This window comes from Pleuronectes platessa, chromosome 10, assembly GCF_947347685.1.
Source record: "Pleuronectes platessa chromosome 10, fPlePla1.1, whole genome shotgun sequence".
In the NCBI taxonomy this organism is placed as follows: domain Eukaryota; kingdom Metazoa; phylum Chordata; class Actinopteri; order Pleuronectiformes; family Pleuronectidae; genus Pleuronectes; species Pleuronectes platessa.
In genome coordinates, this window is record NC_070635.1 from 13,291,740 (window position 1) to 13,310,900 (window position 19,161).

The 19,161-nt window shown below is 44.7% G+C and overlaps 1 protein-coding gene across 2 annotated transcripts in view; it reads right to left on the reverse strand.

The window, feature by feature from the left end:
• The window catches only part of chn2 (chimerin 2), a 25,315-nt gene continuing 6,154 nt past the window's right edge, over positions 1-19,161 (reverse strand). For both annotated transcript variants that reach the window (XM_053432455.1, XM_053432454.1), the window contains exons 2-13: positions 14,749-14,787; positions 13,089-13,144; positions 10,902-10,933; positions 10,517-10,630; positions 10,072-10,342; positions 5,245-5,328; positions 4,284-4,368; positions 3,000-3,173; positions 2,321-2,398; positions 1,954-2,091; positions 1,755-1,860; positions 1-505 (exon numbers count right to left, since the gene is read on the reverse strand). In XM_053432455.1, coding sequence (XP_053288430.1) covers positions 334-505; positions 1,755-1,860; positions 1,954-2,091; positions 2,321-2,398; positions 3,000-3,173; positions 4,284-4,368; positions 5,245-5,328; positions 10,072-10,342; positions 10,517-10,630; positions 10,902-10,933 — 1,254 coding nt within the window. In that variant the 5' untranslated portion in view covers positions 13,089-13,144; positions 14,749-14,787 and the 3' untranslated portion in view covers positions 1-333. The remainder of the gene's footprint in view (positions 506-1,754; positions 1,861-1,953; positions 2,092-2,320; positions 2,399-2,999; positions 3,174-4,283; positions 4,369-5,244; positions 5,329-10,071; positions 10,343-10,516; positions 10,631-10,901; positions 10,934-13,088; positions 13,145-14,748; positions 14,788-19,161) is intronic.

Genomic DNA, 19,161 nt, shown 5'->3' on the forward strand with positions numbered 1-19,161 from the left:
GGGGGGGACTTCACACAGCGCTGTCAGCTCGACTGAGTCTACACCAGGTAGGGACAGGGAACAGCACCGGAGACAGTTCAAAACACTGGATCATTCCCCAGTATAAAAAGTGATGGTCCTGGCTGCGCATGGAGACAGACAGGAACAAGACGATGTCGACACTAAACCCACTTCAACTAAAAACAGTCATGCGTAAAGGAAGCGTCTCGAGTCCAATCTGATTACAAACTATTCTGAAACTTCATTAGTATCAAGGTGGCTTGAATTCCCTCTATGACAGAATAAATGATTGTCCTTCGTTTCTGTTCCTGCGAGCGCCACATGCCTCGCTCGTCAGAATAAGACGTCTTCATGCTCTATCATGAGCTGCACCACCAGTTTCTGCTGCCTCATGTGATTCAGGGTCGTCAAGGCGTTCTGCTCCGGTGGCTGCATGAGCGTCGGACCGAAGACGATGCCCAGGTTCTCAGAATTCATTAAGTTGTCCTTTTCGAACATTGTCACCCTGTAAAAATAGAAGAAAAAAAATGAATTTCTTATTCAAGAAAAACAGAATACAAAATATTCAAAAGATTAGAACGCGTTTTTTCCTTTTTCAGATCTTGTGGTAATACTGTTTCAACTAGTTGGAGTCTTCCTGTGGCTTTTATCTCACATGAAACATATCTTCAAAAGCAGGTTTAAATTTTGTTTAGAAATAAGCAGAATAATTTCCAAATTTATTTACTCAAGGGGCTGAGGAGAAGACTAATCACCATCACATTTTTGGGGGATTTGCCCCAAAATACAGACATTCTGGGCAAGTGCAGCATGTTCTTTGAAACCATGCAAGAGACTTTATCTGGGTCATCTACCAGAAGGAACAACATGAAATGACAGATACCTCCTGAAAACTTTAACTGTGGCAGCATAAAAAACAAACATTGGTAAGTGGTTACAAAGGGACGCGCCAACAGTTAGTGTATGGATTGAAGAGAGAGATGACACTAACATTGAAAGAGAGTTTGTAGGAATAAGAAGGTTGGTTGACAGCCTTCCTCCTAGTACTCACTCTACATGCATTTCTGTTTAGAACTGGTCACAAATAAAGCCTTTGACCCTTAATTCAGTAATAAACATTTGTGTTAGATAGAAGTCAATGGATCACACTCGCTTTTTGCTGCTGCTGTTCTGCACTGGTGTTTTCTTTTTGAATAAGTCAATTTTTGTAACTTTTGCTTTTCAGCCACAGATTATTAAACAGTCAGTGCTCAAGTGAAGTGAGTAAGTGGGAATATATACAATATTCATATCTATAAACAGATTCTGCATGTGATTAAACAGGATCATGAGACGAGGGAAAACATTTTGGGGCATTCATTTGCAGATAGCTGTAATCAGAGTTGAGCCAAAATGTTGCCTGGAGCTACAAAAAGTGTTGCTGTTTGAATTTTGTGTGGAGAACGATACGGGTTGTGTGATAAAATAAACTTGTCGGTGAACGGTGAACAGAAGAGTCATGGCCCAGATATTCACTGACTACATTGAAGGCCCCCAAAATATTGGAATATTGCCCCCAGAGGTTAATTCTTCATTAGACCATAGGCAATGGGCTCAGAGACTGATTCAGAACAAACTACATGTTCATTGAAATAAAAGAACAGGTTAGCCAGTGCAATGCTGTGACTCATTTGTGGTTAATAGTTGGATCGATTCCCTTTCAAGATATTTTACAGGCACAATGACAGAAAAGGAGGATTTGAGTGGGATCCCACCTCTTGAGATGAGCCATCAGGTATCGCAGGGTCTCGTAGTGAGCAGGTGGGAGCTGCAGCAGACCCTCGTGAACGGCCTCCAGTCTGGAGTCAGCGTTTGGAATTTCTACATCACATTAGCAGAATGATTACCATCAGAGCTGAGCGGAGGAGCACCGACGCGGTAATGCCATGAAATTGCAGCGGGAGCAGCTCTTACTTGCAGCCTGAATAAATTTGGAGTACAAGTCAAATGTAATGACTGGAATGGGGAGGTCTCTCAAGTAGAGCTTCAAAGCACCAGCAATGATGTTGATGTCTGCGTAGGCATCGGCGCTGATGTCCGCCTTGTCCCCGTCTGTTGATGAGAACGAAATCATTTGCGACTGACACGTCATTTTTATATTTAGATATAATTTGAAATAAGAGCTGCGTGTGAGTGTGTGCTGTGTGTTACAGACACAACAAACGGCTCTTTCTCACGCTGCTCTGCACACGAAACAAGCTCCTCTTTTAAAAGTATGAACCCGTGACCTGAAACCTCAGAGACCTAGATCCCCGGGCTGAGAAATGTGACATTTACAAACCTCGGTCGAAGGAGAGTCTCACGTCCTCGACGTGCTCAGAGAAGCCAGACACTCGGTACAGACCTTCAGAGGTCATACCTGTGGAGGAAAAGAGGGAAGCGTGTCTCAGTTATTTTAAGTTTTTTTTCTTACACCCCCCACTCTACCTCTCACGCTTCAAAATTCTTCTTTTCACACTAAGATATCACATTTCTACTGCTCCAATTGTTATCTCCAGCAAGGAAATCATGTTTTCATCCATGTCCATTTGTTTGTTAGCATGAATACACAAAGCTAGTGGACGGATTGCCATGCAACTTGGTAAGACCCTGAACTGGGAAGGTTGCGGTTTGGCTCAGGGAAGAGCCCATTGTGTTTTGGTTTGGATCCGGATCAGAGAGCCGATCCAGTCAAATGTTTTGTCTTTCTTTAACATTGTGAGATGAAACAGTTTTTTTTTACATTTTCACTGATTTTCCAGGGAATAATTCAGGGATCTTGACTGAAGAGAACATGCCGTATTAAGGGAGCTGTTATCTATGAGCGTGTGTAATTTGGTGCAGCTCGACTGAACTCCAGGGGACGGTTGTGCCCCGGGGGAGGTATGCTCTCCACTCAGGATTCACAAATCAAGCTTTATGCTCTACTTTCCTCTCTGTGAAGTGATTAATGGAGTTTAGAGTGATTATCTGCATTGTACCTCTCAGCTCTATCTCCTGAATACACATGTCCACCACCATGGGCCGCGTCGTGTTGTGAGCTTTGACGAGCGTGGTCAGGTCACAGCTGAACACCTTCTTTATCCTGCGCAGGTCCGGCTGGCAGTCGCTGGGAACCAGTTTGGAGCATTGTTTGTGTACGTTCAGGCCACAGTCTAGCGGAGCGAGGGATAAACAGACAGAGAGAGAGAGAGAGAGTGAGATCATCCTCTGGCTGATGATAACACGATCATCACAACAGGCTAAACACAGCAGCTTGAACCTGTTTCCCAGAGTCGGCGATAGACTGCACTGTCAGACTGCACTGCGCCAAAGGTAGATAACAGCAAACATGGCAGCATGGGCGTGGGTTGTATGTGTAGTTGTAGTCACATGGAGCGAGCCGGAAAGCTGTCAGGAGCCGAGTGTGTGTAAGTATGTGTGTGCGTTGTGTGTCAGCACAGACAGCCTGCAATGTAGAATTTGAGGGAGCGACACAGGCAGACACACGGTAAGACTGAAGCTGTTCATCACAGAGGAGATGTTTTCACCGCTGGTCTGCTGATCGCGCTCCTCGCTCTCAGCCGGCGCTCGAAAAGGAGGCGGAGGTGAGCAAGGACAAAGAAGTGTTTTCCTGTTTCCCATAGCACATGAGGTGTCTGATGATAGCAGTGTTTGCCTCTGGCTTGTCAGCATGGCAAACGTCTCAACAACAAGCACTCTGTTCGGGAGAAAGAGACCAAGTCCAGCCGAGTGCACGTTGACTTCAGGACTGGGGCTGTGCAGCAGATGAATCTTGTGATCATCTTTAAATATTAAGGCGCGTGTTACCTGTGTTTGACCTACGTATGTTAAAACATGCACTTTGACGTAAATGCTGTCAGTGGACGGCATCACTTCATTTCTTTGCGCAGTAACGAGTCGGTTTGAACATCTCGATGCCCTTCACTATGGTACGACTATGATTACTGTCTGGAGGGAAACAAGGGGTGATATAAAAAGGGGTGATAGCAGTTGTCCCTCTGTATCGATGAGTCACTGTCAGCAGGATCTCAACTTGTTTGTCACAAAAAGGAAGAGAAGGAAAACACACACAAACAGGGACAAATAAGCGAAGCACCATTTCAAATGGAAGAAGATATTTTCAGAGGGATAACTCAACATGCGTGACAGGACAGTGTTAGCCACGGATCATACACTGCTTATGTAATCCATGACTTCCGCGACATTTTTTGCGTGATCTGTGTCAGGGTGTTTGGATGGTGGGAGTGGGGGGGGGGGGTTACCTGAGCAGCGGACACCCTGGGCGATGAGGCCCCACATGAAGTTGGCACAGTACTCGCACCAGTGCGGCCCCCGAAAGGTGTGTACCTGGAGATAAAGAGACAGCACAGGTTATTATGGGTGATACCAAGTATTACAAATCACTGCTGTGCTGAGCTGGAAGAACCACCCTTCTGATGAACTGGAGAGAGATTAGGTCCTGATCTCGTGCTGCAGTGGATGGGACCCCTGGCCAAATGAGAGCATTTGTATATACAAGGCAGATTAAAGGATTTACTATAATGTGTCTGGCATCTGCTCCTGGGTGATCGAATACATACAGGCAAGCCTGCGAGTCAAAACAACAGATGCCCAGTGTGACCCCTAAAACTACAGATAAGATGGCAAATGGGGCCCCACCTGCACACGCACACACCTTCACTGGTACTTTGAATAGGTAGCAGTGGAGTGATGAGTGACGAGGGCAGGTGGTGGGTGGAGGGTTTTTGTTCTTTTTTCAAAGGGGAAGCATGAAAAAAACTGGGGGGGTCATAATAGCCTCTGCCTGTTAACTGAAACCCTAGATACAATTACAAGAATGTTGAGGCGCCCACAGGCAAAGAATCCCTAAATTCTCTTGTGTATATTTAAAGCACAATAGGGCTCTTATTGTGTGAGTCACTATGTGCGATGCACTTAACCATTTTTTTCAAAATCAGCCGTCAAAAACAAAAAGCTTTAAAATCGATGCTAATCAATGTGCTCCGCTGTTAATGGATTGTTCCCCTCAGTGCATATGGGTGTCAGCTGCATGTGTTCTCATCACAACACACTGTGGTCAATAATGGGACAAACACACATCTGAAACAAAATGCATCTGTCTAAAAGGTTTTTTTACCCAGAGATAATAGAAACCGGCTGAAAATGTATTTCAGTAAAGTTGTCACAAGTCATCAAATTTTTCTAAATCAAAAATCTGCTCACCTTGAAGTTGTGGAGCTTCTCGTAGAAGCACTGCTTCTCCGGTGTGTCTTTCAAGGCGCTCCGTCGCACCAGAGGTGAGGAGATCTGAGGACAGGAGGCCAACAGTTTAATAGGTTTCCACAGGAAAGTTCCCTTGCTGCCTAGTTTGACTCCCAGAGCCAAAGCCAGCAGCTCCTGGCGCTTCCGATCATGTTGTTTAGCCTTGTGGGTGATCAGGTCCGCCGCTGAACCTCCTCTGTTGTCATCAGCCTCCATGCTGGACTGGTCTGGGTCCAACAGACTCTCGAGCTCCTCTGGGGAGAGACGCAGGGGGGAGACGTGGGTGCTGTGCAGCAGACGCTGCCGGCAACAGCCCAGCGCAGAGGCAGCGGCTACACTCCACTCCCCTCTGACCCGGGAGGGCGACTGATGACAGCCAGCACGAGGTTGACTCTGCATCTGGTGCGAATCCTAGAGGCAGCGGAGAGCAAGAAGAGCAGGGGGAACAGGATCGGCTGCGGGCGGCCAGAGGGCAGGAGTGTGCCTGGAACAATGGCCCTCTTTCACACACCCAGAGGGGAAGAGAGAGAGGACAGGGTCTGTGATGAGGAGGGGCCAGGAGGTTGAGAGTGAGGGCGGTCGGGTGCTGTCAGGACCACTTCACACAGCTCAACGGCTCTGTAAAGCAGGATCAATAGTGCAGACGCCCTCTTTGTAGCAAAGAGCACACTCCCATTAGCACACTGCCTTCTGGACAAACTCCACTCCTCTTAACTGGAGATAAAGCTCCACTCCCAGCAGGGATCACTGGGTCTTCTAACCAGTTCGCTCTGCTGCTCTAAGGTGTAAGAGTCTGACAGAGCCGAGGCTGTGTCTTCGTTATTAAAACAACTTCCAGTCGGCTGGTGGAATTTCCAGCACTGCCACGCAGGCTGGATCTTCCAGACTCTCCGACTGCAGACTCCTCACGCCAATCACAGCCATTCGTCTCAGAGGACCAGCCCAACCAGACCATCAACTGGGATTGGGGGGGATTACTGCCATAATCCCCACACAGGGAGTAATCCCACAGTGCCCAAATCCAAGTTAAAATCCAATTGGAAGCTCATTTGCAGGTCTGCAGCCACAAAGTATTTTGCCAGCGGGGGGGCAGTTGCTATGTTCATGCTGAATTTGTAAACAACCAGTTAACTGCACCATAAGGTTTGATGCTCTTCTAATTGATCACAAAGCTCTGTAACAACACCCAGATTACACATCATACTACAAGATGAGTAGCAAAAAACTAGTGAGGTTTTGTCTCAAAGGCGGTTACACAGAAGAGCCAAACTTGAACACGCAAAGAATCACAAGAATATAGAGTTGAACAGATTTATTTAACATGCAGGAGAGGTCAGGAAGCCGGAGAGCGCTGGATTTGTGATGATAAAGAGCCGGAGCTGAAGCAGAGTGGGGAGGCGAGGAGCGAAGGACCCCGAGGGCACCAACAAAGCTGAGATGAAATAAAAGGATTGGCAGCTTCCTGACACAGAAGCAGAGTAAAATACTGCCGTGAGCCTTTTGTGTACACCGGCCATTTCTATTTGTCTCCGAACGTCTGAGGGCAGCAGTGAAACCGGCCGACGGCAGAGAGTGACGGGACAGGTGAAGATATTTGTCATTGTGGTGGACATTCTTTGAAAAGACCTACACATACCATACCATGCAATTCTGCTCCACGGCTACGTCTGAGGGGACAGACGAGGAACAGACCACTCTGTCTGTCTGAGATATTTTAGACATGCATGTCGGAGGGAGGGAGACGAGGGACACGAAGGCTACACGCTTTGTCTGCGGGGCAGATGGCTTCTTGTCTCTTAAAGAAGACAGTGGAAGAAAGGACACAAAAGGTGGTCACACAACAAGCCCTGCTTTCCTTTCAGTGGCTTCGACTCTTTTATTCCCCCCCCCCCGAGGCTTTGTGAGCGCACAGCTGAGCGGACTTGGTTGTGAACGAGTGCTTGGAATCATGGGAAAACTGCACAGTGGGCACTGACACAGAGGGACAGCAGGGTACAACTATACCACATCCCAAACAATCAGGCCTTACAGCATCTTGAACAAATGGAAAAATAGACAAACAGTGACGGCTACGGCAGGCGAAGATATCCATCGCTCAAAAGAACGGAGGAAATTGTGCGAAAGGAACTCTGAAAATAAATACCCCCAATTTAAATGTCAGGAAAAGTGCACTTACAGCGCTGTGTGATGAGCAGGTGAAAATGTTATATCTGAGGATCTTAAAAAGTAGTTTCTGCCTTTTTATAGCCTGAAACTCTGAAGAGAGAACAGGATATTATCTTAACAAACAGCAGGACAAACTTTCTTTGGAAACCTTTTCAGGGCCAGGCGAGTGAACCTGTCTATCGTGAGACCAGCTCGCATCAAGATTCAGATTGAACCTGAGTGCGAGTGTCAGGAGGAATGTGGCGGAGGGTTCTTTCTGGCCACCGGAGCAAATTCCAGCACACACAAGGAAAAGAGGAAACTCAGGAAGTTGATCTACAGGTCGCGTCAAGTCCTCCCTCTCACCTTCTGGGAGTATTTTAATTACACAAGAATTTGCAGTCATGGCAATGAGGAGGTATCAACCCGACGCTGAGTAAACACGTGTGAACGCTCGCGATACAGTGAAGCCACTGTGGCTGTGATGGCTGCGGGCGCGGCTGTGTAATCGGTAAACATGGAGTTCAAACAGCAGCCGCGGATTTGAGGCATCAAGGTCGGGTCTCTGCTTCTTCTCTTCACCTGGGCAGAAAAACAGTTTTCCTCTCCCTCTTTTCAACAGTGACTGGCAGGTGGGGGGTCGGCCATCATCACATCCGTCACTGACTCGGATCCTCATGTTTAATAATTTGGCCGGAGGAATACGAGGACAGTTTTCAAAAAAGGCCCCAGATAAATCGCAATGTGACATTTAGAGAAAAGCTGATTTATTTGCCAAACGCTCTGAAGTCTGTTCAGGATGGATTACCATGAATGTAATAGAAGGACGCGGTGCTGGTCTGGGGTAAAAAAACTCATGACATTTAGATGTGGATCTGGATCAGGAAGAAGATCAAGGATTTTTTTGGTCACTTTTTTAAATATTGTTTTTACAATAGTTTATACAAATGTATGTGTGAATCTTGATTGAAAAAAATAATATTTAGACCTTTTTAGATTTGGGTTGGTATGAATGAGTTTGAGCAGATCCAAATTGAAAATCTGGGTCTTTATTATTTAATTGGATTTAATAGGATTGTTATCAGCTGTTGACTGACAATCAGTGTGGAGCCGAGAAACGTCATGTGACGGAACAAGACTTGCTTTAATTCAAGGGGACTATTGAATGTGGGCGAGTGACATTCTAGTTTCTAACACAGCAACACTACTTGACACTGTTCAATAGAGCGCTGTGTGTTAAGCAGACCTAGGTTAAGTCTGTGTGTCCTCTAAGGGAAGCTCTCTGCTCCAGAGGCTTCCTCGTGGTCGGCAGCAGCATCTCCAACACTGAGCTTATTTAAACCCCCAAAGAGTCGATGGACGACTGACAGACCAACGACCATCAGGTCAAAAGTGCTGCATTAACAGCTCATGTCTGGAGTGAGAGGGGCCAAACTGAAGGCTGATGATATAAATACTGCAACCGCTGCTGCTGCTGCTGCTGACAGCTCTGTCATGTGTCTGTCACTGGCTGACTGACAAACTACAGGGAGACATTCTGAAGACAAAGAATTCCTTGAGCGATAAATCTCGTCATCAAGCCGAGAGACGCGTTAAAGCCACAACTCAGGAAGCAGGAAAGACCGAGAAAATAATAGTGTCAGTCGGTAAGAAGAGCTCGGCAGTGATTCTAAGAGCCAGGAGCCAAGTTAAGATTGCCACCTAGTGGAGGGATACTTCAAGTTTCTCTCTCTGGTTCCTTGTGACATTTCCTTTTTCCTCGTCCGTAAATCATTCACAGGCTCTAATCCAACAACAGCTCACGAGTGAGAATGAATACAATGCGCTGCGTGTCTCACCTATAAGACCAGTGTGTCTGATATGCATGGCAGGCCGAGCAAAGTCCCAGTCCCCTCGGTCATCATTACCTTTCAGAGGAGGCAATGAAGCATGGCGGCAGTGAACACACCCCGAGGCAACAGAGATAACGTACGTCTCGCTCTCAGGACAAAGTGTCCTCTCAGAGACGCTGTCATCCCACTGGAGGTGGAATGGAAATGATCAGTAGCAAGGCAGTAGATCAAAACCCTGGTAATAGTGTCTGTGGAGAAGCCTGGATGATAATGAGCACTTGCTAAGATAATGAGAAATCCAAAGACCTAAACCTAATTTCTGCTTCCATTATTTTCTATCCCCTATAATTTCATCTTAAAAATCATTACATTACATTACAATTGATTTAAGTTCTACAAGTCGATGACAGATCCGATTTTTCTGACTTATTTCTTCAGCTTGAACAGAAAGCAGGTCTGTGATGCTCGGTCTTGCTCAAGCACGAGAAAGTTGCAACATGACAAACAGTCTCCTGGCAGGCGTTTCATGGGCAAACAGGAGCAGGTGTGGGTGCGAGGAGACGAGCTGAAGCTGGAAACTGAGGAATCTGAGCACAAGCAGGATATATTTGAGAGTGAGCGTGGGGACTCGAGTGAGAGGACAATGGGAACGTAAAATCAAGTCCTGCTCTCAAACTGAAAGACCACTCTCCTGAAAAAAGATTGAAAAAAAAAAATCCCATATCCTTTTCATTACCTTAGTGCAAAAAAAAACACTCAATGTAAAATAAAAATGTGAGAATACATATTTCATATAGGTCATAAAGCTCACCCTCTCGTCTTTCTGGAAGGTGACCCTGCGTGGCTCCGTGCGCCCGCGGCTCAGCCTGTGCACCGTCTTGTCCTTGAGCAGCGAGGTGTAGCCGAGGTGCTCGTAGATGGGGTTGGTGGTCATTTTGGCGATGTACTCCGCCGCCTTGGTCTCGATGTAGAGGGTGATGAGGGCGTCGGTCACCAGGTCGTGGACCGACTCGAACCTCTTCTCCCCGACAAAGTGCTTCCCGTCGTAGAACAGGCGGTAGTTGAGGGTCTGGTGCCCGAACCTGCAGGATTTGAGACACATGGGTGACGAGGTGATTGAGGGCAGAGGGAGCAGAGAGGATAACAGGTGGAAGTGGCTGAGGGAAAGGGAACGAGGTGGAGACGGAGCGAGCTGTGGGCTGCTGATGGAGGCGACCTTTAAGGGAACCCTGTGCTGCATGCTGATGTGTCCGTACCTCAAGGCCAAGGTGTGTGTCCCCGGCTGTCTCTGGCTCTCCCTGATGAGGTAAGCCCCCTCGACTCCCACCAGCAGCTCATCTGCATACTCCCGAGAGATTATGCCATGAAATCTGTGCCCACAAAAAAAAATACAAAGAGGGTATAACTCTTCCTCCGGTGTGAATTTGTCCTCACAAAGACAAAGAAGTACATTGTGGATGTTAAGCTCAGGCTCTAATTCAGAGTATCGAGACAAAGCAGACACATAAAACACACATCTGCCACATTTAACCTCAACCACATCTGATGCTAGGCAATAACGCTGGATAACATCCACCACTGCACAGCCATATTTGAAAAGAAGTCACGAGAAATGATGACGGTGATTAAATTACTACTCACTCTCTGCCATAGTATTTGGGTCGGGTCTCCATCTGTAAACCAGAAGAAGCAGAGGATATATTGGCTGGAACCTCGGAGATATGAAAGCTCAATTAAACGGCTTCGCCAAACTGTTATTACAGCCCTGTCTTTTGAAAGATAGAGGAGTCGACACCACAGAACAGATTATCTGTAGCAATGCCCCCACGTCTATTCAGGGCTACCAAACCATGAAGCCAAATCAAAGAGGGCACAGATGAATAAGAGGCAACGTGAGAGAGAAATAAAAAAGCGCTGATGGATGGCCAGCTGCAAACGATTCATATTTAGTGTGTTAGTGTGTCACGGCGCGGGCAGCGTGTCTGCGTTGCAAATCTTTACACAGCATATGGCGAACAAACATTGCTCATTTCCAACCCGACGTAAAACAACATCAGGCGGCATTAAGATTCCGACGTGAGAATAATGGACTATAAACAATTTAATTATCTGTACTCCCTCTTTGTTGTTCACAAAGTCAGTGTGTGAAACCGCCGCAGAGGTCCCGCGTAAAATCTCGGAGATTACACAGCTATGATCATCGTGGTTTTTACGGGGGAACACTTCGGTGATATGTCAAACATCATTTTTATACTTTGAATTAATGAGAAGCTAATCTCACTCAGCCAGCGCACCGCTTTCACTCCGCTCATCAAAGCGTGGCGGGACTGGGAATGGGATGAGACATGCATCATTTCTGGTCGACTATACAATGGAGGACCGGCAGCGAGGGCACCAACCAATAGAGGAACTGGTTCCAGTAGCTTTATATTCACAGAGCCCAGGGAACAAGGTCTGCGCTGCCTGAAACTCGTTTCTCGCTTAATAGGGAAAATGCCAAGATAAGAATGTTCACATTATATGTCACATTGTTATTCCAGTGGTGGGATGTAAGGAGGTACATTTACTTCATAACTGTACTTGAGTACATTTTTTTACTTAAGTAGATTTCTTCTCATCTTATACTTTGCACTTTACTCAACTACACATCAGCGAATATCCGTACTCTCTGCTCTTACAATGTGCTGATACATGTTCACATAGTTATTTTATTATAAGTAATCTCTGGCCCACTGATCCAATCAGATCGGGCAGGTAACTTTAGACCCCGCCTCCTGCAGCAGCAGCATCACTGGTGAAGAAACACCTCAACTGGATTTAGAGGAGGCCAAGATGATGTAATCAGATGCATTAGGCAATAGGCTACACTCGGCAGGTACTTGTACTAATTTCACTACTACACTTATTTTACTCAAGTAGAATAGTGAATGTGGTACTTTTACTTTACTCAAGTGCAATTTTGACTGATTATTTGTACTTTTACTCAAGTCAAATTTTTGAGTACTTCTTCTACCACTGAATATTTCTTTTAAGTTTAAAGACTGAGTGAAAGTTTTAAACTCTTCTTTATGGGCACAGAATGACAAACACTTGATAAACATAAGCATTATATGAATATACATTTTACTTTTGTTATATTGCTACTGATGAAAAATACCAGCTTAAATAAACAACTAACCACTGATCTTTTTTGAGAAAGACAAGAAACATGTCCTGCACTTTTCACCACAACGTCCTCCTGAATAAATAAAGCCGTCTAATCCATTCTGCCATGCCTAGACTTTCTAACACTAGCATAGGACTGAGTTTAAACAATTGTTCCTGAGGTGTGGGAGGTCCGAGCGGCAGCGAGTCACTCCCTGAAGGTTCCTGACCGGTCTGGCTTCCAGCTGCCAGGCTCAATCATTTCCTGGTGAATGTTTTTTTCAGGCTCAAACCTGAGAGGGAGAACTGCAAGCTGTAGTCTGGCCGACTGCGTTTTAAAAAGGCAAAGGGTGAGAAACCTTTGTCGTTAAAAGGAAATAAATGAGTGTAGCAGGTGGTTCAGTTTGTTAAAGTGCCTGCTGGTTGAAATAATCGTAAAAATCCTTCACAGGCTGGTGCTTGAATCTTCATTGTTACATGAGTTCTTATGTGTTTGTTTAATTATTTAAAGTCATTAACAGTCACTGGTTGACAAAACGGATCAATGAGTATTTTAACATCTTTTTAACTGCAAAGACAAAGGCAGCATCCATCCTACTAAATATGAAACTAAACTAAATCGGAAACCAATCATTTCAGCCTCATGCAGTGTTCTATTGTGTAAACCTTTATAAATGCACTGACCTCCTGAGGACACGTGATCCTCTTTGGTCTCGGCGCTTCCTGCTGGAGCTGGTACACTGGTAGAGAAATATACACACGTGTTATTTAAGGCCTTCCTCCCCTTTGAGGTGCATACACAGTTTAGTGCAAGTTGTAATTATACACAGAACAGCCTCAACACACACTTACAGATGAAGGAGACTCACTGCTGCAGTGCACAGGACTATACTGGGCACTTAACGGCTTTAATCCAGTTCCTGACTGCAGCTCTATTTAGGTACAAATGGAGCTATTGGCTCAGATATGCCAGACTCAGCAGTCTGTGGTTTACATGACAGGAGCCATGCAGTACATCTGTAATCCGTCTGTGTGAATTAAGATCTCCTTTTAACACTGTAACAAAAGTCCTTACACTAACATATACATGAATGTTGTATGTCTGTGTCTTTACTCTACTTAAAGTAATGAAGTAAATCAGTGGAGCAAAGAGAACATGGAACTAAGGGATCTGCTGCAGGCGGAGTGATCCCCAACAACACCTCACTAGCCTCACAGAATTAGTACGTTACAATTAGTGATTAAAAAAGGGAGCGAAGCCGAAACACTACTGCTGTTTCTGCTGTTTCCCCCGAGAACTGGACGTCTGTAAGAAATAAGGAAACACAACCACAACAGAGGAGTCAGTGGCCGACTCCCAGTGTGGTTTCCTTCTTCAGAGCCAATTTTTCATCCTATGTGTGTCCAGAGCTGGAGTTTCTCTTACGGTCACATTTTAAAACCAGACTCTGTGTAATTATCCAGCAATTATAACAGTTTGAGCTGTTTTATAGCATAATGCACTTCCTGCTAGATGTATGGTGTTCGATGCCTTGTGTGCTTTTCACCAACAACAACCCGTCCCACAGTAAAGAAATCACTGTGTGCGGTTGAGCTGTGTGTCTTCGATTCAGATTCTGCAAGCAGGAGGAATGAGGATCCTGACTGTGTACAATGTCCCGGATCCTGACATTCTCACGTTCTGTCAGGCTGACTCGAGCTGAGCAGAGCGAGATCTGGACATCGTCCATTCCTGTGACACAGTGAGCGCTAAAAATACCTCGGCAGAGAAGTCAGGAGAAGATGGGCCACGAGAAATGTTACTCCAGAAAAAGCGCGTCAAAATATAAAAGCTGTGAAGTGCGACCGGTTTAAACAAAACGTTATCGCTCCGAGGACAGAGGCAGCTTTTTCGTGCTTCACCGAAATGCATCACATATATTGTGAAGTGTCTCCATGCTTCCTCCCACATGGCAAAAACCCAGTATAATGAGGTGGGTGTTGTGAGGAGCCCATTTCAGCTGAGCCGCTTTGCAGGCAGAAAAAATTGTTTTCCTGCATGATGGTAACCTATTTTACTCAGAGAGCAGGGATCTGCTGCTTTACCTTTGTGCATTCTGTGAACGTGATGAGCGGGGGCGGATGTGTTTGTGCGTTTGCCTTTTGTGCATGTGTATGTGTCACCGTTTGGATCCGTGCAGTGTGTCTAATTGCACTATGCACACAACAAAACCCTAAGTATAGAAATATTTATTTTTATTTATAGGCCATAAACAAATGTGCTTTTAATAAAAGAAACTACACTGCAGGCCAACGCCAGGTTAAAACATTCATAATCAGCAGATAAAAGGAATGAATAACTCACGGTAGGACTTCCATATGGGCGGCTGGTAATCCTCAGGGTCTGTAAAACACAAAAATAAAGCAGGTCTGTGTTATGAACTCACAGTGGTGTTAAATAGACTATGCCATGCTTTCTCTCATTATAAACTCAATTTCTATCTCTGCTCCCACTGGACATGTGAGCCCCTCATCGTGCTCGTGTCACCGTTGTTTATCCCGCTTATAATTATGCCTGTGTCTCCACATTGGGCGGCTGCCTCTTAAGTTGCACCACTGAATACATCTCTAATCCATGTCTCTGCTTCAAGGGCAATCAATGCAGGCGTCCACTTGTTTCGCTGAGCGTCATCTCGGCACTCACCTGATCTATATCACCTGCCGGCAGCAGGAACCCGAATAACACAACATCCCCATCCTGGGATAAGAATACTAATTCACCAATTACAATTAAGGGAAGTAAACACAATTTACATCCCGGCACTAACAGCAAGACGCTTCCTCTGGGAAATATAGCGGCTGATTAATGATTATGTTAACACATTCCTGGAATACATGATGGAGCGTGCTACTACAGTATATTAGCTTAAAAAGAGAAGGAGAGGTGATAAGGTAAATGTTCTGTGGCTGCAGGATAATTTACTCCATCACCTCCTCGGTGGAGTAATGACTTGTAATAAAATGTGTCGCTAAATGAGGCAAAAATATGGCAAAATGTGTCGCTGCGCTACACCGCCAGGGATGTCATAAAACAAGCGCTCCTTAATATGACACAAAGGGTGAAACGTGTTTTTACTCACAATATAATAATGACGGTGATGCTAAAAGTTTTTCCGCACAAGGTCCAACTTAATCGTTCTTTCCATAAACTGTAGATAAAGATGGACGACATGACTGGCCACTGGTGGCCGGCTGCAGTATGGGTCATAAACCCGCCTCCTCCATGTTAGTGAATGGGACACGGACTAAACTAAAAAGACAAAGAACACCTCAAGTAATATGTTTCTAAATGCAACTTTGGTTTTACATATTTCAATGTATATTTGATGCTCTAAAATGACTGACTTTGTTTATTTGTTAATTTAGAAGGATCCCCATTAGCTCTACCCTAAGATATAGCTACTTGTGGGGTCCACATTTAAAACATACCAATATCAAACATTTAAAACATACGTTACATTACAAATATCTAAAAATATTGTGATCGGCCTAATGCATCTACCATTGGGACCTCGACACCGTGGCTCTATTCCTCTAGTCAATTCTAAACTAGTGAGATTATAGTGGGAGGAGGTGGAGACGTGTTGTGTATTTTTATGTACAGTGATTGTTTTTTCCCAAAGCTTTCATTCACATCTCACTCCCTGTATTGAAGAAGGGACACGAGATGCAGTTAAAAGCTTTGGAGAGGACAAACAAATTGGACCATGTGTTTTTTAGGCTTCAGTTTCCAAGGTCAAAAATAAAGCTTAGAAGATAATGAGCTAAACAAACTTGATTCACACGGTGAGAATAATTTGGTGGTATTATCTGTATTCAGCAGTTTCATAGCAGGTCTTGGCCCATTTACAGACAGATTTTTATTGCATGTTTAAAGGTTACTGCATGTGCTGCATGCTCAGTATGTCAGCACGATAATGGCGCTGTGCAGCTACAACCGGCCGATGATACCTCGGGCCAAATGCACAAAATAGCTGCAATGATAATTAATGCTTCATCTGCCTCTCAGATCTTAACCGTGATTATCCATCTTTCATCACACTCCCTCCGCCGCTGCTGAAAGATCCAGCTGACTGTGTGAATGATGAATCATGTTGATCCAGAAGATTCATTTTAAACATTCCTTTGCACTCAGCGGTTCATTGGCACCACACCCCTCTGGCCATAAAACACACCTGAGCACGGAGAGGGAAGGATTTAATGGGAACTAGTGAGTACTTACTGCATGTGGGCACTGACGTACAGGCAGAGACAACTGGGAAAGGAGCTCAGAGAAAGTATTAAACCTGTAACATTAAAATAACTCTGTATATTCTTGTTCTTTTTCCATTTGTTTATGAAATTACACTTTAAGTGGAGGCAGAGTATTTCCTTCACGCAGTTGTTTCAGCTCACTACAGAGTTTGAGTGGAGGCTGTTTGGAAAAATTATTTAAACTAGGTCACGGCCAATGTGGGTTTTGAGGAGGGCTACACCGGTTTGAATGGCACTCAGTAGAAATCATACCCCCCCTCCCAGGCCCAACAGTCTCCTCCAATTCAAACAAGCTTCACCAAACTGCACAATCTCATAGAAGTCAGTTCCCTGTTGTACCTGGTGATGAATAATTCCCTGTCAAACAGGGAACATTTTGAAAAACTCGCAACGCTGAAGATAGCGTAAAACAGAATCCTGGATCTGCCCCCTGATCCAGATCCAAATTTAACGGGTTCTTGGGGATGATGGCGACTATCAAACAAACAAACATAAGCCAATGAAAACAAAACCTCCTTGGCAGAAGTCAAATGGCAATGATTCCCAAGATGTCATTATCAAACCCTTATGACAAAGGATTGTAACTGAGGCTTGACATTTTACAGTTTAAGAAGAAACTTTATAATAAATATAGTAAATAATAAGAAAACACACATACTAACAGATATCTAGAGCTTGAATAAGGAAAATAAACATATTTTTTCACGTTACATGTAAACATTAATGCAGATCTTTTCTGAACTCTTCATTCTTTGAAATATAGGTTTTCATATCAGAAGAAATAAAGCTAGTTTTGTCTATGAAAGGTTCATATCTGACAATTTGCATTGTCCCACCAATCAATCGGGTTTTAATTCAAAAAGACAAGCTAGGTGCATATATAATGATACACAGAATAATTATGCAAATAGTGAAAAAGGCAGCTCAACTGAGACGTGGAGTTTTTAAAAGGGTAAACATTTGCTCCGCAGCCCTCCACAGAACGTCCACCTTCAAACTCAACTTTCTATCCCCCAGGCTGTTTGCTGATGTGTGGCCAAGCTGCCCCGGAAAAGGCATTGTCTTAATACTCAGGCTTTGTCACCGTGTGTTGCAGTGGCAACAGTCTGAGAGATTTATTGCACTGCAGCTTGTTTAAAGAAAGTGAATTCATCTGGTCGGCTGCCAAATATTCTCTTTTCAATCTGATTCTTTTTAATGATGAATGGTATTTCAGTCTGGAACTCTGCAGCGGCTTATAGCGGCACACGCTTGCACAAACACACAGACACACACACACACACACACACTGAGCTACACTGTGTACACCCACACTCCACCGAACACACATCTACACATGTAGGAATCCAAGGAACATCAAAAAGAATTTCTAAGTAGCTCAGAGTTTTGTGTGGAGCCTGATGATCAGGAGGCATTTGAAATTCTGGAGCAGCCAGGAGGCTCTTCTCTCCCCCCTGGAAGAAAGTGCTATTAATTGTGTTGCCCTCCATTACGCACCAGTCAGAGACATTCAATAAAATAATTACCGGGGGCTGTTTGCTTTGGTGACAAAGGGAATAGGAGATGAATGAAAATGAAGACTTTTATCCCCTGAGATAACATCTGCATCCACAGTCTGGGCACAAGCAAAAAAAAAAAAAGGATTCCACTCCAGCTTGTAACACAGCAGCGTGCATGTGTGTAACGCGTGCATGGCTGACGACAGCTCAACAAGCTCAGAGCGTTTCATGCAGAAAGGGAGAACAGGACACAGGTATTTTAAAACCAGGCTGTTTTCACTGTGTCACCTTGTTCAACTTAAAGGTTTATAAGAGTGGAAACGTGCCAGCGTCTCCTCATGAAAGAATCAGTGAGGTCGTGTGGGCCATGTTTCCACGGTGTGTGTGTGGAACCTGCTCATCTATGTCGGAGTCGGGGGGTGAATGAGTTCATCACTCAGGCTGAGGGTGAGGGAGTTTGTGTTCTTTGTTTCTGCTCTTCTATGACACGAATACTGAGGGTCACTCTCATCATGACCATGACAAAGTAATAAAGAGGAAGATAATGAAGGTGACTAAATTGGTAATAATGTGCTGCACCCCGCCCAGGCATTTATATCCATTATCTATATCCCCGGATAAACACGTCACCAGCGGATTGCAGGGTCAACATGTGGAAACAAACCATCAACACAGTTTCGGTCAATTTAGTGTTTCCAAATAAACATTCCCTGATCTGCATGTCGTTGTTCTGTGGGAGGAAGCTGCAGGGAGTCGGAGAAAACAAAACACGCTTCACCTCCTGATTGTTTACCTTCTTTGTTAATCTTGTTCTCTGTTCTGTTAGAACTGAAGAAATTCACAAGGTTGAAAAAAATGCTGATTGAGGGAAATTCACAAGGGTTGAAAAACTCACAGCACCTATGGTTTAGATGAGTCGACACTGATTTGTCTGTAAATGTCAGTACTTAACTGTTGTTTTCCCA